The sequence below is a fragment of the Eptesicus fuscus genome, chromosome 1, assembly GCF_027574615.1.
Source record: "Eptesicus fuscus isolate TK198812 chromosome 1, DD_ASM_mEF_20220401, whole genome shotgun sequence".
Taxonomy (NCBI): domain Eukaryota; kingdom Metazoa; phylum Chordata; class Mammalia; order Chiroptera; family Vespertilionidae; genus Eptesicus; species Eptesicus fuscus.
Genome location: NC_072473.1, coordinates 52389988 through 52411073, shown reverse-complemented (window position 1 = coordinate 52411073; position 21086 = coordinate 52389988). Strand labels below are relative to the sequence as shown.

The window sequence follows — 21086 nt, the reverse complement described above, 5'->3', positions numbered from 1 at the left end:
TCTCAGAGCCTTGGGAACTGCCCACATCTGGGTATGGGCGAACAGGCACACTCACAGGAGGCACAAGGCACAGTCTGGCCCAAACAAAGTCTACCCACCACTCCCCAGACAACAGGCGAATGAAGATGAAGAAACATGGACACAACAAACTATGGAGAGAGACATTGCTCATTTCAGCCAAGATGACACTGTTCCAGACTGTGATATGCTGTGGCCTCCAGGAAGGACTGGCTGACTCAGCAGCCACGGCTAGTTCCTGAGCAATCCTGAGGAAGCTCCTCCAACCTTCTCACCTTTAGGGCTTACAGAGGGAGAGGGTATGCTCGCGGAAGCTGCCTAGCACAGCCGCATGGATGTGCTCCTCGGTGCACAGTGGGGGCGCTATGGCCCTGCCATCTGTGTCCCTTCATTTTCTACTCTAGGATTATTTTCAGAGAGGAGAGGCCAGTCAGGGTTCTCCCAAGTTAAAGCACTAAATATATATGGTCACAAATGCCGCTGAATCCCCCTCCAGCTCAGCCCCTTCAAAATGCTCTGTAGAAAGCCAGCCTGCATCTGTTTGCTGAGTTCCTGGACCAGCTGGGAGATCCCAGATGCACGCTGGGTAAAGGGCTTCACAGTGCTCCTGCCCCTAGTTAAATAGAGTGAATCAGTTCATTCTCAAGTCCAATATTTTAGTGCTGGGTCACTGGGAGAAGACTCCAACCAGCAGGCACCCCTCACCTCAACAATAGGCTAGAGATGAGCTGAGTAGTCAACCTGGAGAAGTACTTTTGCCCACCTCACTTATAAGGTGGGATGACAAGGGTTGGGCTCCCCACCACTTCAAGGTATAAAAGGAAAACACAGATATGAATGACAGGCTTTTATTAGGGTACCAGGAACCCAGAGCAGAAGTATGACATTCACCGCCACTTCTACTCTTCCTCCTACTGTGGCATCAGAGTTCTCACAAATACTGCCCTCCCCTCACCCTTCATCCTTACCCATACCCACGTCCCCTACACCCCCAACCCCAGCATCTCCATTCATGCCCAGAATACGGTGTGTACGTTTGACTTACTCAGGTTCTTTGCTCCATAATAATCGTCACTTAACCCAGGGAAGTCCTGATTTCATAGACAGCAAGGAAAAAGAGAGCGGGAAAAGGGAGGGAGGGAGGGAGGGAGGGAGAAGGAAGGGAGGGGGGAGGGAGGGAGGGAGAAGAGAGAAAATAGAGAAAAAAGACAGGGGAAGGAAGAATACAGAGCCAGGTGAGCATTAGTAACAGAAGTATGAAACACTATGAAGACCTATAGCTATAGTGAGGTTAAGAACTTTGCTATAGAAAGAATGTCCCAGGTCAAATAAGATACCTGGACTTCATTTGGTGCTAGAGGTACTTGGAGGGGACTATCTCAGGTGGTCTACAGCCTACAGGCCATCAGGGCAGGTGACATTCCAAGGCTTGGAGGACATGCCTTGACTAAATTTGTCTTTATAGAGTCAGGTCTCTGCTTTGCTCCTGAAATCACCATTTCCCTCTGCAGTGCATGAAGAGCAAACACCTGTGTTTGGCAGGTAGGCAGGCAGAATTGTCATCATCCCAAGGAGCTTTCCCCCATACTGATTCCCTCTGCCCAAAGCCTTCAGGGAAAGCTTTATGCAGTTTGAGTGGACTTCAAAGCTGACCTGAGTTGTGTAGACCATGGGAGTTGAGCTCAGCTTTCAGAGGATAAGAACTAGGCAGCTTCATCTCTCACCCGACAGGTAAACTACCAATCTGCTGGGCCACTCAACAGTACACCCCTCCAGGCTCAGTGTAGAGGTTCTGGAACTCATCTGGTGAACTGTGGTGACTGTCTCCTACTGCTCACAAGCAGAACCAACTACACCTAGTGCTCTTACTGAGCTCCCTGGGATTGTGAGCCATATCCTTCATCTGGATGAAGGTGTCCTTGTCTCTCCTAGCAACTACCCTAGATATCAATGACCTACATCTACCATGACCATGAATCAGGTTGGCCTAGAAAAAGGGCATTCCCTATCTGAACTAGCCAGTCCCAATAGCCCAGGACCCCAAGACCCCTCCTTGTGAGGTAGAAGAGAGGTTTATAATTCCATGAACCACATAAGAAATATTTCACCAGCCTGACAGGTCAGAACAATTAATTTCTAAGGCATATGTCAGAATATGAATATTCTCAGGATTAAATTTGTTCATAAAAAGTTCAGTTAGCCCTGGTCAGGTGGCTCAGTTGGTTGGAACGTCATCCTCTACACCAAAAGGGTGCGGGCTCAATCCCTGATCGAGGCACGTGCAGGCAACCTATCAATGTTTCTCTCTCACATCGATGTTTCTCTTTCTCCCTCCCTCCCTTCCCTCTCTCTCTAGAAATTAAAACACACATACACACACACATATCCTCATGTGAGGATTTTTATTAAAGCTCACTTACTTCAGCTATATGGTATTTTCTACCAAAGCAGCTTCATATTTCTCAATAAATCTTAATTTTGACAATGCTGAGTAGTCCCCCTTCCATGTCAATTCCTTCAGGAAGAAGGATTTTATTCTGAAAGCTGGCTCTGTAATCATTCTGGGACAATATGGGTCTATTAGAGCCACATGGACATCCTGTGTGTGATTCAAGAGGTAGGCCCGATTCCAGTGAAGAAAAGGCTCTTCTCTTGACATAGGTGAGTGAAGTTAAGGGAAAGAAAACACAAGAGGAGGAAGCCAGGAGAGCAACATTGAGTCCCTAGACCTGGTTCTCTTGAAAATCCAGTTTTCCAAAGCTGACACCGTGGCTGAGAACTGCTCATTGCCACCACAACAGAGCTCAGCCTGGCACTCCCAATACCAGCGCCAGGACTTTCTAGGAGGCCAGCCCCAGAACCAGTTCCACTCAGAGCCTCCAACATTCCTTTAGAGTGACGAGCTGGACAAAAAGACCCAATGTCTCACTGTGCAGACCAACTGCTACCTTGACTCTGCCAACAAGCAGGTACACATGCACACGCATGCACACGCCAGCACACTCACGTTCCCAGTCCTCTTACAAGGGGAGGTGAAAATGAGAAAGAGGGCGGGGCTGCACGCCAGCTGCTCTCTGTACCCTGCTGCTACTTACGTTCCTGTATGCTGCTCTCCTGGGCCATGTTTTCTTTGCTCTTGTAAAATGGGAACTTTCGAGAGAGGCGGAAACTCTTTTTACGTTTCGTTTTGATCGACTGTGAAAGAACATGAAGATGGAGGGGAAGGACAGAAGAAAAACAAAACAAAACAATGGATTTTAAAGCATGCAAGAAAAACTAAAATGGAGACAATGGTGAGCTAAATAAAAGACCATTTTTCACAAATGGAGTCTATGAGATTAAATGAAAGTTGATGTAAGAGGAAAATTATGTTTACAGGAAAATGTTGTAGGGGTGTTAGACGTTTCTACCTAATCCAGACTCACAGCACTCACTGGTACTTCCAAAAGTACAAAGGTCACTGTAGCCACCTGGACACATGCCCTAAGATGCCACTGATAACTTCCCTCTATCACTACCATCGAAACTTCTCTGGCCTGTGAAGCTCATAGAAGAACAGGAGTGAATGGAAAGAGTCCTCGAGCCTCATTTGGTCTGAAGGGCAGTCACCTCCCCGGCTAGATGATGACGCCAGATTCTGTTCAAGGTCCCCACAGCTCCAACAGTGTCTGCAGCCAGGGAGGCACCCACAGTGGTTTCACGTGCCCTGAGCCAATCAGCCTTGCAGACACTCCGACTCCACCATGTCAAGAGCCAGTTCCCCGGGGGAAGGAGCACACACACGGGCCAGGGAGTTTGAGGGCCCTCTCTCTGTTCTCAGAAAAGCAGTCAGTATGCTGATAGGACAGAGCCATCCCCTGACAAAAAGGGATTCTTTTGTTGTCCCCAGTTCTCTTATCCACCACACAGACACCAAGCTTCTTACTCCTCTTCACATATTGGCTGACTCCCTTGGGGATCCCCACTTACCCTGTTAGACTCAATCATGCCCGTCCTGGCATGGAACTTCACGGTTTTCAATCGAGCTCTTTCTTTCTTTTCCACTCTGTTTTGGAGACAAAAACAAATCCTATTACTGCCAGTGCATAGTTTCAGCAGTGGATTGCAACAGACACAGCAGCCATTTTTTGGCTCATTGAGTCATAACCATGTCCTGAGTACCAACTCTCTACCAAAAAGGAATAATAAAGTGAACCCCCTGCAAGCAACTTACAGTATAATCAGCAAAAAAGAAATCAGTACCAAGGAGAGGATGAGGAAGGCCTCTCTCGTGATCATGACAACTCACCTCTTCTTACTGGGGATCACACCAATTTGCTCGCTTTCTCCATGTGGGGTCACCAGTCTTGCCTGCCACCACTCATCATCAGAGGCATTAATAACATGCAGAATGTCACCATAGGAGAAGCTGAGCCCCTGGCTTGGCAGGCAGCTGTCCCGTGTCCGGTCATAATCAAACAGGGCCCTGAAACGCAGTGGAAGATGAAGTGATCATTGTAACCCTCAATGCCAGGTGGCTGGCACTCTGAAAGGATGGCATTGGAAGACCAACCCACAGAGTCAGCACAGATCCAACAGCCTCACAGCAGCCCAGAAAAAAATTCTTTTGTCAGCCCGAAATTAATATGTTCCAGGTTCTCAAACATTTTATTCCCCATCAAGAAACAATCTTTCTGACTCCCATCTCTTCCCAGCTTCCAGACACAAGAAGACATTCAATAGACCTCTCCCTCACCCACATCCTAGGGCAGTGATGGGCAACCTTTTGAGCTTGGTGTGTCAACCTTCACCAAAAAACTGAGCATAACTCGGGTAGTGTGTCACTTTGAGGAAAAAACATTATTTCGCAAATGTTTCATCCTCAGGAGCAGCAAATGTTTCATCCTCGGCATGCGGCCACCTCAGCGGCCGCGTGTCATCAGAAATGGCTATGCGTGTCAGTGCTGACACGTGTGTCATAGGTTCGCCATCACTGTCCTAGGGAAACAAATTAGCTCTACCAAAGGGCTTTCTCAATTTACAAATGTATCCTCAAAAAGCAGTTGAAGAAAGGACATAAAAATGTTAACTACAACCCAAAACAATGAATGGCACAGAATGGTATTCAATGCTTTAGAAACACAAAAGAGAAAAGGGCCCTGTGTCCTGGGGATGCCAAGGAAAAAGTTAAGGCTGATGCTGACCCACATGATGATAAAGTTAAAAGGGACTCTAAGAAGAAGTCTCCTAGTTCAGTCTGTCTGATATCCTATCTAATAAAAGAGTAATATGCAAATTAAACATAACTCCGCTACACCCACAAGCCAGGCCCACCAGCCAATCAGGAGCGAGTATGCAAATTAACCCAACCAAGATGGCTGCAGCCACGGAGAGAACAGGAGGGAGGCTTGGGTTTCCCTGGTGATGGAGGAAGCCAAGCTTTCCGCACACCCTGGCCAGCCTAGGCCTCTGCTTAAGGCTACAAAGTTTCAATTATAGAAGATAAATAAACCTCAATAGAAATGGCGGCAGCCATGGAGCTGGAGAGAGCAGGAGGCTACGGTTGCCCCCGGCGATGGAGGAAGCCAAGCTTTCCACACACCCTGGCCTGGCTTGGCCTCCGCTTAAGGCTACAAAGTTTCAATTATAGAAGATAAATAAACCCAAACAGAAATGGCTGCTGCCTAGGCTCCGCTCCAGGCTACAAAGTTTCAATTGTAGAAGATAAATAAATCCCAGATACCAGGGCCTCCACTTGGGTAGCCCGGGGGCGTGGCCTGCCTGCAAACCACCACAGGCCCCTCGCCCAGGCCGCCCCACACCCCAAGGGAACCCCCATCCTGATCCGGGACACACTTCAGGGCAAACCAGCTGGCTCCCACCATGCACCAGGCCTCTATTCTATCTAATAAAAGAGTAATACACAGATTGACCATTAGTAATACACAGATTGACCAAAGTTAAATTAAAATAATAAGCTCATTATAGAACATTTTAAAAATATTTTCCTTGTTTAAATATTTTTTAAGTATTTATTGAATTTATTTGGGTAATATTGGTTAATAAACTTACATAGGTTTCAGTCATACAATTCTATAATACATCATCTGTATATTGTATTATGTGTTCATACCTCAAGTCAAGGCTCCTTCTACCACCATATATCCCCTCTATACCCTCTTCTATCTTTCCTCACCCCTCTTTCCTTCTAGTAATGATCATAAAGGGTTGTCTGTGTCTATGAGTATTTCTTTTTGCTTAATCCCTTCCCCCTTTTCACCCAGCCCCTAACAACCTTCTCTCTGACAGCTGTCAGTCTATTATCTGTATCTAGAATCTGTTCATATTTTGTTTTGATTTGTCCATTAGATTCCACATATAAGTGAAATCATGTAGTATTTGTCTTTCTCTGACTGGCTTGTTTCATTTAGCATAATACTCTACAGGTCCATCCATACTGTTGCAAAAGGTAAGGAAAATATCAGGTCTAAGAAAAGAAAAATCACATTTAATATTACTTAGAAATAACCACTCTTTGGCAAATATGTTCTCCCATGCAGTGGGCTTTCTTGTTGCTTTGTTGATGGTTGCTTTTGCTGTGCAGAAGCTTTTAATTTTAATGTAGTCCCATTTGTTTATTTTCTCTTTAGTCTCCATTGCCCTAGGAGTTGTATCAGGTAAAGACATTGTTATGACATATGTCTGATATTTTGCTGCCTATGGAGTCTTCTAAGAGTTTTATGGTTTCCCATCTTACGTTCAAGTCCTTTAGCCATTTTGAGTTTGTTTTTGTGTATGGTGTAAGTTGGTGATCTAGTTTCATTTTTTTGCATGTATCTGACCAAACTTCCCAGCACCATTTATTTTATTTTTTTAATATATATTTTATTGATTTTTACAGAGAGAAAGGGAGAGGGATAGAGAGTTAGAAACATCAATGATAGAGAAACATTGATCAGCTGCTTCCTGCACACCTCCTACTGGGGATGTGCCCGCAACCAAGGTACATGCCCCTGACCGGAATCGAACCCGGGACCCTTCAGTCCACAGGCCGATGCTCTATCCACTGAGCCAAACCGGTTAGGGCCCAGCACCATTTATTGAAGAGACTGTCTTGACTCATTGTATGCTCTTGCCTCCTTTGTCAAATACTAATTGAACATAATGGCTTTGATCAATTTCTGGGTTCTCTGATCTGTTCCATTGGTCTATATGTCTGTTCTTGTGTCAGTACCAGGCAGTTTTGAGAACCGTGGCTTGGTAATACAGCTTGATATCTGGTATTGTGATCGCTCCAACTTTGTTCTTCTTTCTCAAAGAACTCATACAACTTAACAAAAAGAAGATAAACAATCCTATCAAAAAATGGGCAAAGGACCTAAATGGACACTTTTTGAAAGAGGACATACAGAAAGCCGAGAGACATATGAAAGCATGCTCAAAGTCACTAATCATCCAAGAAATGCAAATCAAGACAACAATGAGGTACCATCTCACACCTGTCAGAATGGCTATCATCAACAAATCAACAAACTACAAGTGCTGGAGAGGATGCGGAGAAAAAGGAACCCTCTTCACTGCTGGTGGGAATGCAGACTAGTGCAGCCACTGTGGAGAACAGTATGGAGTTTCCTCAAAAAAATAAAAAATGGAACTCCCATTTGACCCAGTAATCCCACTTCTAGGAGTATATCCCAGGAAACCAGAAACACCAATCAGAAAGGATATATGACACCCCTATATTCATAGCAGCACAATTTACAAATAGCTAAGATTTGGAAACAGGCTAAATGCCCATCAGCAGATGAGTGGATTAAAAACTGTGGTACATCTACACAATGGAAAATTACGCCACTATAAAAAAGAAGGAACTTTTACCATTTGCAACAGCATGGATGGACCTGGAGAACATTATGCTAAGCAAAATAAGCCAGTTGGAGAAAGAAAAATATCACATGATCTCACTCATATGTGGGATATAATGATCAACATAAACTGATGAACAAAAATAGATCCAGAGACAAATGGCAGGGGTGGGGGGGTGTCAGAGATCAACCAAATGACTTGTATGCATGCATATTAGCATAACCAATGGACACAGACACTGGGGCAGTGGGGACTTGCCCTCAGAGGTGGGAGTGGCTGCGGGGGGGCGTCAATCGGGGGAAAAGGAGACATAAGTGATACTTTAGACAATAAAAAAATAGTTAAGGGGTTAGAGAGCAACCAAAGGACTTGTATGCATGCATATTAGCGTAACCAATGGACACAGACACTGGGGCAGTGGGGGCTTGCCCAGGGTGGGAATGGCTTGGGGGAGGGGGAGTCAAGAGGGGGAATAGGAGACATATGTAAAACTTTAGACAATAAATAAATCTTTTTAAGTTAAAAAAAAATAACCACTCTTCATATTGTTGTGCTATTGTATAATAGTGTGTAATAAACACACAAACAAAAAATACATATTTCACTAAGTTGGGAACATGGTGTGTATGCATAATTTTGCAACATTAGTTGTCACTTGAAATTATATCATTAATATTTCACATATAATTGAATATTCTTTAAAACTAATATTTTAAATATTGATACAATATTCAATTCTTAAGGATCTTCATTAATCAAATAAATATTTATGAGCATCTAATATGACCAGGCACTCTCCTAGGCACTTAAACAAAGTGGGGAAATTGATATACCAAACACCTAGCTTGAGCCATTCACTTCAGATGAAAAATAAGTCTCGGTCTAAGTTCCCTGGCAAACAAGGCAATCTATATATATATATATCTATATCTATGTATATGTATATATGTACACATATATGTACATATATATACACATATATACATATATATATGTATATATAGAGAGAGAGAGAGAGAGAGAGAGAGAGAGAGAGGTAATATGCAAATTAGGCCGGGATGCTGTAACGGGTCACGACCGGACAGGAGGAGGTTGCATGACAGGTGAGGCCTGGAGTGGAGACAGAGACGGGGACTTGCCCGAGCCGGTGCGGTGGCTCGGGCGGCCCTGGAGTGGACACAGGCAGGGCGGCTGGGGGACACTGTGAGCCAGGTGCAAATACGGACCCCCGCAGCACCGGTCCGGCCTGACTCCCACAGTTGACGGTGCTGTGCGAGTCAGATGCAGGTCCCGGCCACCCGTGGTGTGCCTCCTTGCATGGCAGGAGGCGGGGTGCCTCCTCGTGCAATTTCAAATGCTTGCTGGGGCTCTAGTTTCCTAATAAAAAGTGGTACCCAAGTCCTAGCTGGTTTGGCTCAATGGATAGAGCACTGGCCTATGGACTGAAAGGTCCTAGGTTTGAGTCCAGTCAAGGGCACATGCCTGGGGTTGTGGGCTCGATCCCCAGTAGGGGGCGTGAGGAGGCAGCTGATCAATGATTCTCTTCTCATTGATGTTTCTATCTCTCCCTCTCCTTTCCTGAGATAAATTTAAAAAAATTTTAAAAATGTGGTACCCAAATCTGTCTGGATTTTACCTAACAAATTTGTGAATAAGAAATACTGAACAAGGCTTATGTGGGAGAGAACCAAGGTGACGGCATAGGTAAACACCTGTACTTGCTGCCTCTCACAACCACATCAAAACTACAACAAAAAGACAAAACAAATAGCCAGAACCATGGGAAAGGTGGCTGAGTGGAAGTTCTACAACTAGAAGGAAAGAAAAAAGCGCATTGAGACTAGTAGGAGGTGCAGAGGTACGGAGGTGTGCGCAAAACAGACTGGCAACTGGGTGCACTGTTGTTTTTTTCAATTGGGAGGGAGATACAAGCTCCCAATTGCTCTGAACTCCAGTTCCAGGTGAGACTCTGGGGACCCAGACTCATACAAGGAGAAACTGGACTGTCTGGCATCAGGACAGGAACACGAGGGCGGCTTTCTATCAAGAGGTGCTCGCAGTGATCATTGTTCCTGCACGGGGCCGTGGAACACAGGCAACTGGGGACCTCTCTTGTGCAGGGCTGACTGGCAGACATTGCTGTTTGCTCCACCTGGTGATTCCCTGAGACCCCGCCCCACCCGATTTACAACCCCACCCAAGCTGTGTGCAGCACCTTTTGCATATGAATGGCCTGTCCTTTTGCAGACTAAAATCTAACAGACTACAACTGAATCAGAGAGACCCAATACTTCCAAAAGAAGGCCCAAGGCCTGGCAGCAGCAGCCTGCCTTGCTTCACAGATGGGCCTCATCTGGGCACTTCCAAACCCCAAAAAAGGAGGAGGAATCTGAAGATCTCTCTGTAGCTCCTGCTGGGTGGCCTTAGGCAGTGGCTGACTTTGCACTTCCTTGGAGATACACGAGGCAGTGTACCCAGTGGTCAGTGTGAGACCATACCAGATTATAACTCTTCACATCCATAAGCAACACACTCAAGGGGCAGACTCAATGAGCACCAAAGCCCCATGGAAGCAAGTCCTGCCCCATAAGGGTGTCTCTAGCACAGCAGTTCTTCCATTGTAGACACAGCTGGTCCTCACAGCCAATTGGCCTGGAGGTCAATTCCTCCTAGTGATACCAACAGCGATCAAGGCTTAACTACAACAAGACTGTGCACACAGCCCACAAAGGGGTGCACCAAGAGCATCCACCTCAGGTGACTGGGGAGGCTGAGCCACTGGGCCCTATAGGACACCTAGCACACAAGGCCACACTATCAAGACAGGGAAGCAGCCAAAATGTTGAGACAAAGAAACATGTCATGAATGAAAGAAATGGAGGAAAGCAAACTACTGGATATAGAGTTCAAAAAAACAGTTGTAAGGTTACTTAAGAATCGTCTAGAAACCTCCGAGGAACTTAGTGAGACCTTCAAGATTCTTAGTGAGAATGCCAAAAAAAATGGAAAAGGACCAGTCAGAAATTAAGAGTACACTGACTGAAATAAAGAATAATATACAGAAATTCAACAGTAGACTAGAGGATCCCAAGAATCAAGTCAAAGATTTGAAATATGAGGAAGCAAAAAACACCCAACTGGAAGAGCAAAAAGAAAAAAGAATTAAAAAATATGAAGACAGTGTAAGGAGCCTCTGGGACAACTTCAAGCGTACCAACATCCGAATTATGGGGGTGCCAGAAGGAGAGAGAGAGCAAGATATTGAAAACATATTTGAAGAAATAATGACTGAAAACTTCCCCTACCTGGTGAAAGAAATAGACTTACAAGTCCAGGAAGCACAGAGAACCCCAAACAAGAGGAATCCAAAGAGGACCACACCAAGGCACATTATAACTAAAATACCAAGGGCAAAAGACAAAGAGAGAATATTAAAAGCAGCAAGAGAAAAACAGTTAGTTACCTACAAGGGAGTACCCACATGACTGTCAACTGATTTCTGAACAGAAACTATGCAGGTCAGAAGGGAGTGGCAAGAAATATTTAAAGTGATGAATAGCAAGAACCTACAATCAAGATTACTCTGCCCAGCAAAGCTATCATTTAGAATTGAAGGTCAGATAAAGAGCTTCACAGACAAGAAAAAACTAAAGGAGTTCATCACCACCAAACCAGTATTATATGAAATACTGAAGGGCATTCTTTAAGAAGAGGAAGAAGAAGAAAAAGGTAAAGATAAAAAATTATGAACAACCAAGTGACAACAAATGCATATCTATCAACAAGTGAATCTAAAAATCAAGTGAATAATAAATCTGGTGAACAGAATAAACTGGTGAATATAACAGAATCAGGGGCATAGAAAGGGAGTGGACTGACAATCCTCAGGTGGGGGGAAGAGGGTGTGGGTGGTGCGGGAAGAGATTGGACAAACTTCTTACACCTATGGATGAGGTCAGTGGGAGGGGGTAAGGGCATGGGGTGGGGTGGAGGGGAGCTATTAGGGGGGGGAAAGAGGAACATCTGTAATAATCTACACTAATAAAAGAGTAAGATGCAAATTGACTGTACCTTCATGACGACCACCAGCCAATCAGGAGTGAGTATGCAAATTAACCCAAAAAAGCTGGTAGGTTAATTTGCATATGCAGGCTCAGACCAAATTAACCCGCCCCAACTGCTCCGGGCCTCTGGGCAGCGTGGGAAGGCGGAAAGGCGGCTCTTGGGCAGAGCGAAGGCTGTGACGGCAGCCAGGGGAAGGAAGGCCCATTCTTGCACGAATCTTCGTGCATTGGGCCTCTAGTCTGAACAATAATGATATATTAAAAAAAAAAAAAGAATGCTTATGTGGTGAGACTCCAATGTCTTGCGTGTAACTACTGCAGTGATAACACATCAAAAAAAGCACTTCTTCGTATCTTTGGGGGAAAAAAAAGAAATACTGAACAATAGAATTGACAATGCTTTTTTTAAAAAATATCTTTATTGATTTCAGAGAGGAAAGGAGAGTGAAAGAGAGAAACATCAATGTTGAGAGAGAATCATTGATTGGCTGCCTCCTGCACATTCCCCACTGGGGCTCATGCCTGCAACCCAGGCATGTGCCCTTGACCAGAATCAAACCTGGGACCTTTCAGTTTGCAGGCCGACGCTCTATCCACTGAGCCAAACCAGCCAGGCGACAATGGTTTTTATACTGTGATTTTGTCAAAGACATAGCAGCGTAATATTTAAAATTAAAATTCTGAACTATAAAATCATTCTCAGTTGAGAATGTGAAAGATGAACAACAAGATGTTCCTTTTCTGTCAATCAGAACTGCAAATGGGAAAAGAGTTTTGTAGAACGTTGGAGCCTCAGAGGTCATCCCTGTCCCACTTCCTATCTATTAGAGGAAATCCTTTAAACTTCTCTAATTTTCTTTCCAGTTCTAGCATTTAATGTCTCTGAGTCTTTCCTAGCTCTTCTCAATCAGGCTAAACATTGCCAATTCCCTCACTGGTCCTTCCTTTGTCATGATTTTGATTTGTTTTCAAATCCATGATGTGGATTCTCTCTAAACCTACTTTGTCTCTTTTCCTGCTGAAATTTTGTTTAATGAGCTAGAAAACTTCCTCACAGATGATGAAAATCAGGCCCAGAGAGTTCATGGGGAATTGGATGGTAGATTATATTTAGTCCTGGGCCCTTAAATCTCAAAAATGTCATGAGGTCTCAGTCACAATTACACTAAAAAAATTAAAAAATTAAAAAATTAAAAAATAAAGCTAATGCTCCACTTGGCTATGGCTAGAAAATATCTTTCTTCCATTATTTAAATGAGTCCCCTCTGTGGGGGGACACTGTGTTCCATCCAGATGCGAGATCCAGAAACAAAGTGACTCTGGCCTGCCCAGTATGCTATCTGGCAGAGCATATTGTAGCGAGAGGCACAAAAAGCATTTAGGAACACAGATCACGTCTAGCTTGGGGATGCTATAGGAGGTGCTGACTTTTGAACTGAGGCTGAATGAAGGTTCAGGGTTTCAAAAGATAGAGATAGGGAGAGGCCCTTCCAGCTACAGTGAACAGAGTGAACAAAGGCAAGCAGCCAGTGTGTGTGGCATGCTTGCAGGGCCAGCACTGCCCACTTGACCGCACTGAAGGGCACTCAGGAGAGTGGCGAGCTGGACCTGGATAGCCTCAGTCCCCTGAGAAGTCTGGCATTCATTTAGTAGGCCTTGTGTGACTAGTTTCATTGCCTCGGCTTTTTTTTTTTTAATCATTACCAGCTGTTAAGATAAGTTCGTATTTTTCTGATCTAGCCACTATGTTTGAGAAGTGGCAGGAAAACCCAGGATCTGACTCTCCCTAGCTTCACAGAGGTGCATGGCCATAACCAAGGAGGAACATATTCAGGGTTAGACAATCATCTTTCATGTAACTGCTCACCGTGCCCTTAGGCTGTCAATGGTAATATTTCCATAAGCTTTGTTCTGTCCTGACACAGTGCTCCCTCAGACCTGACCAGTCCTCCATGAAATTCTTGGAACATGTGGCACGTCAAAACAAAGAGAAAGGGGGCAATATGGAGCTGAGTGTCAGCAGCACTAAGAGCAGATGTGCTCTTCCCAGGGTCTGCAGGTTGGAGGTCCCAAGCTACTAGGTGTACCGATTAATAATGCGGATTTTTTTCAATAGATGGAGTTACACGTATGTTGATATATATGCGATTTGATATGTTTGCTATTTTGTTATATTGACAGCAAGCTTCAAAACATCATATGTCAAATTTGATGAAGGTGTTAACAACATAGATATTTTTATACTTAAAAATGTCGAATTTCATGCCTAAAAAAGAGCATTTGCAGGAAGTCTTAATTCATTACTTTATTTTGAAGAAAAGTGCTGCTGAATAATTTGGGGAGCTTATGGTGAACATGCTCCATCTCAAGATACTTGTGAATGCTGGTTTAAATGCTTTAAAAGTGATTACTTCGATGTGAAAGACAAAGAACATCCAGGTCAGCCGAAAAAGTTTGAAGACCAACCATTACAAGCATTATTGGATGAAGATGCGTGTCAAACTCAAAAACAACTTGCAGAAAGATTAAACGTTGCTCAGCAAACAATTTCCAATCATTTACAAGCAATGGGAAAGATTTTAAAGGAAGGAAAATGGGTGCCACATCAACTGAATGAAAGACAAATGGAAAACTGAAAAGTCATCAGTAAAATGTTGCTTCAACAGCATGAAAGAAAGTCTTTTTTGCATTGAACTGTGACTGGAGATTAAAGTGGATTTATTTTGAGGATCCCAAATGCACAAAATGGTGTGTTGATCCAGATCAACCATCAACATCAACTGCAAGGCCAAATCACTTCGGAAAGAAGACAATGATCTGCGTTTGGTGGGATCAGGAAGGTGTGGTGTATTATGAGCTTCTAAAACCAGGTGAAACCATTAATACTGATGGCTACCGACAACAAATAATCAATTTGAACCACCCTTTGATCTTGAAATGACCAGAATGTTCCAGAAGACACGGCAAAGTAATTTTGATTCATGATGACACACCATCAGACATTTCAAAACCAGTTAAAGACATGTTAAAAGATCTTGCCTGGGAAGTATTAATCCAACCGCTGTATTCACCAGACCTTGCTCCTTCTGATTACCACTTGTTCTGATCTAAGGCACACGCACTTTCTGAGCAGCACTTCAAAACGTACAAAGAGATAAGAAAGGGAGGAACCAAGATGGCGGCATAGTTAAACAACTAATCTGCTGCCTCACACAACAATTTCAAAAACACAACTAAAAGACAAAAACGTCTACCACCCAGAACCACGGGAAAGCTGGCTGAGTGGAAGATTTACAGCTGAGAAGAGAAAGGAGCACAATCGCTGAAAAGCTGAGGTACGGAGGCACGCGAATCAGGCCGGCGGCAGGCAGCTGGGTGCGCGGCTTTTCTTCAACCCGCAGGGAGACAAGCTCCCGATCACTCTGAAATCCAGTTTCTGGGGACACTCGGGGGACCCAGGCACCTACGGGGAGAAGCTGGACTCTCAGCCATCGGGTCGGAGAGTGAGAGTGACTTTTTTGCAGAGGTGCGCCCAGCAATCATTGTTTACTGCGCTGGTGCGCGGGGCGCAGGGACTTGGAAACGGGAAAGGCAGAGACGGCTGACTGCAGCCATTGCCGTTGGCCACACCCCAGCCTAGTGACGCCCTGAGACCCCGCCCAGCCCTGAGGCCCCGCCCCGCACATTCTACAAACCCGCCCAGGCTCCACACAGCGGCTTTTGCATATAAATGGCCTGTTCTGTGGCAGCTTAACCAACTACAGCTCCAGACTGCTCCAAAACCGCCCAAGCAAAGGAGGAGAAAACTAGCCCTTGCTGTAGCTCCTGCTGGGGGACACACAGTACACAAGGGTACACCAAGAGTGTCCACCTCAAGTAACTGGGAGGCTGACCCGTTGAACCAATAGGACACCTAGTAGACAAAACTACCCTACCAACTCAGGGAAGCAGAGAATATGAGAAGGAAAGGAAACAGATCACAAACCAAAGAAATGGAGGAGAATAAGCGACAGGACATAGAGTTCAAAACCACGGTTATAAGGTTTTTCAAGAATTTCATGGAAAAGGCCGATAAATTCAATGAGACCCTTGAGGATATGAAAAAGGACCAACTAGAAATTAAACATACACTGACTGAGATAAAAAAATATTATACAGAGACCCAAAAGCAGACTAGAGGATTGCAAGAATCAACTCAAAGACTTGGAATACAAAGAGGCCAAGGACACTCCTCCAGAGAAGCAGGAAAAGAAGAGAATTCAGAAAGTTAAAGATAGTGTAAAAAGTCTCTGGGACAACTTCAAGTGAACCAACATCAGAATTATGGGGGTACCAGAAGAAGAGAGAGAGCAAGATGCTGAAAACCTATTTGAAGAAATAATGAACGAAAACTTCCTCCACCTCATGAAAGAAATAGACTTACGAGTCCAGGAAGCGCACAGAACCCCAAACAAAAGGGATCCAAAGAGGACCACACCAAGACACATCATAATTAAAATGCCAAGAGCAAAAGACAAAGAGAGAATCTTACGAGCAGCAAAAGAGAAAAACAGTTAGTTACCTACAAGGGAGCTCCCATACGATTATCAGCTAATTTCTCAACAGAAACCATGCAGGCCAGACGGGAGTGGCAAGAAATATTCAAAGTGATGAATAGCAGGAACCTACAACCAAGACTACTCTACCCAGCAAAGTTATCATTCAGAATTGAAGGGCAGATAAAGAGCTTCACAGATAAGAAAAAGCTAAAGGAGTTCATCACCACCAAACCAGCATTATATGAAATGCTGAAAGGTATTCTTTAAAAAGAGGAAAAAGAAGAAGAAAGATAAAAATTATGAACAACAAATACATATATATCAACAAGTGAATCTAAAAGTCAAGGGAATTAAAAATCTGAGGAAGAGAATAAACTGGTGAACTTAATAGAATCAGAGGCATAGAATGGGAGTGGATTGATAATTCTCAGGGGGAAAGGTGTGTCTGTGTGGGGAGTATGAGAAGAGACTGGACAAAAATCATACACCTATGGATAAAGACAGCGCGGGGGGAGGTACGGGAAGAGGGGAGGTAGGAACTGGGTGGTGGGGAGATATGTGGGGGAAAAGGAGAAACAATTGTAATCTGAACAATAAAGATTCATTAAAATAAAAAAAAATAAAAAAAAATAAAAAAAATAAAAGAAAGGAAAAAAAAACGTACAAAGAGAGGAAGGAAGATGGCTTCTGATGGGAAGGCAGACTGCAAGATAATGCGTGAGTGAGAGAAAGAAAGGAGAGTGTGTGGTCACACGGGGAGTATATATTTGTGGGTTGAGGGACAGCTATACTTCAAAGGACTGTTGGGGACTGCCGGACCGGGTTCCCCTGACCGGGCAGCATCCACTGCTGCTGAAATCTCTCCCAGAGCAACCGGCTCTGACTCGGAGACCATGCCATCTTGAAAAGGAGAGTGGCTGTTATCGGATGCCTAAAAATCCCGGGAATCTAAAACAACAACACCCAGGGAACACCTGCAAACCCAGAAACACCAGACCTCAAGCAGCACAAATACGCGGACTCGGATGAGCTCTGCACCTTCTCACGGAAAGGTCAGATTTTGCTAGGACAAGGCGAGGTCTGCAATCCAGGCAGGAGAGAGAAACACGCGCAATGGGAGCTAGAGGTTCCGGGGAAGTCTGCGCTCCACAAAATCCGCGGCCATTGGGGCTAGTGTGATCTGCAAATGTGAAAGGGGATCCGCAGGGCTGCTAACAGAAGGGAACTCTAAAAAGCAACCCATAGCTGGACTGGGTGCAAAAGGGCAGCCAAAAATTTTAACAGTGTGTTGGCTGCTTAGAGCCAGGGGAAAAAAGACTGCACAGACTTGCGTGCAGCGCCAGAGGGAAAAAGTCGTGAGTTTGCACACTTACTCTGGCTCTTTAAATCCTTGCTTTTGATTACTAAGCCCAGTACATTGAACCAACCAATTGGGGACACTCTCACAGACTGCAGGGGAAAGTTGTTTTTGTGGAAACTGGGGATCAGAGCGGGGAGTAATGATCAGAGAACCAATTCTGGGGCAGTCCATACTCCCAAACTAGTATTATCTAAATACTGGCCAGAGAGGACTTATAGCCCCGGAGGTCAATCCAGAAACAATGCCACCTAGGGGTTGAATCACAAATTGACTCTTGTGTAAACACAAATAAAGGAGTCTAAGAAACAAAGAAATACTGCCTGCTGGAAAATCAGGACTGTGGCTTACAACACAGAGGAGCAGTGGAACGCAGGGAACTTCAATACTGTCCTGATTACCAGACAGGAAACAGGCGTACCAAACAGAACAGCAGAGGAAGTGAATGACCTTCACTATTGCACATTTTTATTTTTTCATCTTTTACTTAAGAAACTGAATTTTTTGATGGAGAAACCAAGATGGCGGCATAGGTGAACACCTAAACTGCTGCCTCGCACAACAATTTCAAAAGTACAGCTAAAAGACAGAACAGACATCATCCAGAACCACAGGAAAGCTGGCTGAGTAGAAATTCTACAACTAGAAGGAAAGAGAGGGGCACACGGAGACTCAGAGGAGCTGCAAAAGGCTGAGGTACGGACACACGCGCGTGGAGAGGACAGGTGACTGAGTGCCTGGCTGGCTTTCTCTAGAGGGAGGGAGACAGAAGCTCCCAACTGCACTGAACCCCAGTTCCAACTGCACTGAACCCCAGTTTTGGGCGAGACCCTGGGGACCCAGACTCATACAGGGAGAGTCTGGACTGTCGGGAAAAGAGAGGAGTGCACGGAAACTCAGGGGAGCCGTGAAAGGCAGAGGTCTGGAGGCGCACACGTGAGTGCGCGCAGAGAGGACTGACTGCTGAGTGTGCTGCTGACTTTCTCTAGCGGGAGGAAGACAGAAGCTCCCGACTGCACTGAACTCCAGTTTCGGGCAAGACCCTGGGAACCCAGACTCATACGGGGGGAGTCTGGACTGTCGGGAAAAGAGAGGAGCGCACGGAAACTCAGGGGATTCATGAAAGGCAGAGGTCTGGAGGCGCGCGTGAGTGCACGCAGAGAGGACTGCAGCGATTACCGAGGGACACTAAGACCCAGGGGCCTCATAGGGCAGGGCTGACGAGAAACCAAGGCTGTCTGCTCAGCCCTGAGACTCCGCCCCATCCAAGCTGAGCAAAGACACTTTTGCAATTTTGCAAGTCTTGTCTCATAAGGCTGTCTCCAGCACAGAAGTTCTCCCAGCGTAGACACAGCTGATCCTAACAGCCAACTGGCCTGAAGGTCAATTCCTCCAAGTGATACCAACAACAATCAAGACTTAACTACAACAAGGCTCCCCACACAGTCCACAAAGGGGTGCACCAAGAGTGTCCACATCAGGTAACTGGGGAGGCTGAGCCAGTGGGCCCTATAGGACACCTAGCACACAAAGCTACCCTACTACCTCAGGGAAACAGCGAAAATGCAGAGACAAAAAAACAGATCACAAACGAAAGAAATGGAGAAAAACAAACTACTGGATATAGAGTTCAAAACCATGGTTATAAGGTTTTTCAAGAATTTCCTAGAAAAGACCAATAAATTTAGCGAGACCCTCGAGAATATGAAAAAGGACCAACTAGAAATTAAACATACACTGACTGAAATAAAAAATATTATACAGAGACCTAACAGCAGACTAGAGGAATGCAAGAATCAAGTCAAAGATTTGAAATACAAAGAAGCAAAAAACACTCAACTGGAAAAGCAAAAAGAAAAAATAATACAAAAATATGAAGATAGTGTAAGGAGCCTCTAGGACAACTTCAAGCATAGCAACATCCGAATTATGGGGGTGCCAGAAGAAGAGAGAGAGCAAGATAGTGAAAACCTATTTGAAGAAATAATGACTGAAAACTTCCCCCACCTGGTGAAAGAAATAGACTTACAAGTCCAGGAAGTGCACAGAACCCCAAACAAAAGGAATCCAAAGAGGACCACACCAAGACACATCATAATTAAAATGCCAAGGGCAAAAGACAAAGAGAATATTAAAAGCAGCAAGAGAAAAACAGTTAATTACCTACAAGGGAGCACCCATACGACTGTCAGCTGATTTCTGAACAGAAACTATGCAGGCCAGACGGGAGTGGCAAGAAATATTCAAAGTGATGAATAGCAAGAACCTACAACCAAGATTACTCTAGCCAGCAAAGCTATCATTCAGAATTGAAGGTCAGATAAAGAGCTTCACAGATAAGAAAAAGCTAAAGGAGTTCATCAACACCAAACCAGTATTATATGAAATGCTGAAAGGTACTGTTTAAGAAGAGGAAGTAAAAGAAAAAGGTAAAGATAGAAATTATGAACAACAAATACTTATCTATCAACAAATGAATCTAAAAATCAAGTGAATTAAAAATCTGATGAACAGAATAAGCTGGTGAATATAATAGAATCAGGGGCATAGAAAGGGAGCGGACTGACAATTCTCAGGGGGAAAAGGGTGTGGGGGTGCAGGAAGAGACTGGACAAAAATTGTGCACCTATGGATGAGGACAGTGGTGGGGGGGGGAGGTAAGGGCAGAGGGTGGGGTGGGAACCGGGTGGAGGGGAGCTATGGGGTGAAAAAAGAGGAAGAATTGTAATAATCTGAACAATTAAGATTTATTAAATTTTAAAAAAGAAACTGAATTTTTTATTGATTTTACCTTTTTAATTATTATATTTTTATTTTTAATCAGTATTATGACTACTACTATTTTACCTTTTTTTTAAAAAAAAAGTCATTTTATTTTCTCTTTATTTTATTTTATTTTGGGATTACTGTTCTACATTTTATTTTAATTTTTTCATTAGAATCATTTTACTCTATCTCAACTTTACCTTTACACCAACACTCTCTTCCTCACTTTACCCCATTTGTTATCCTGTTTCTCTCACCCTATTCCTGTTTTAGATTTTCCCTATTCTTTCTTTTTATGCTCTGTTAAAAATTCACCATAATTATATAACTAACTCCTGATTCCCTGCTCTAAGTCTATACACAGCTCTCTCTCCTATTTCTTCACTATCCAAATTTTTTTCTCTGCCCTTTTTTTTGTTTGTCTGTATTTTGTTGTTGTTTTGTTCTGTTTTGGTTTTTTGTTTTAGTTTTTTTTTGTTTTAATTTGTTTTGTTTTGT

At 44.1% G+C, this 21086-nt stretch overlaps 1 protein-coding gene across 7 annotated transcripts in view; it reads right to left on the bottom strand.

The window, feature by feature from the left end:
• DLG3 (discs large MAGUK scaffold protein 3) overlaps window positions 1–21086 on the bottom strand; it is a 76405-nt gene that overhangs the window by 5650 nt on the left and 49669 nt on the right. For 4 of the 7 annotated variants that reach the window (XM_054716432.1, XM_054716439.1, XM_008155968.3 and 1 more), the window contains 3 exons: window positions 4307–4483; window positions 3988–4063; window positions 1064–1109 (listed from right to left, as the gene is read on the bottom strand). In XM_054716432.1, coding sequence (XP_054572407.1) covers window positions 1064–1109; window positions 3988–4063; window positions 4307–4483 — 299 coding nt within the window. Of the gene's footprint in view, window positions 1–1063; window positions 1110–3113; window positions 3214–3987; window positions 4064–4306; window positions 4484–21086 lie in introns of all 7 variants that reach the window. The other 3 variants (XM_028131846.2, XM_008155970.3, XM_008155971.3) reach the window with 1 other exon arrangement.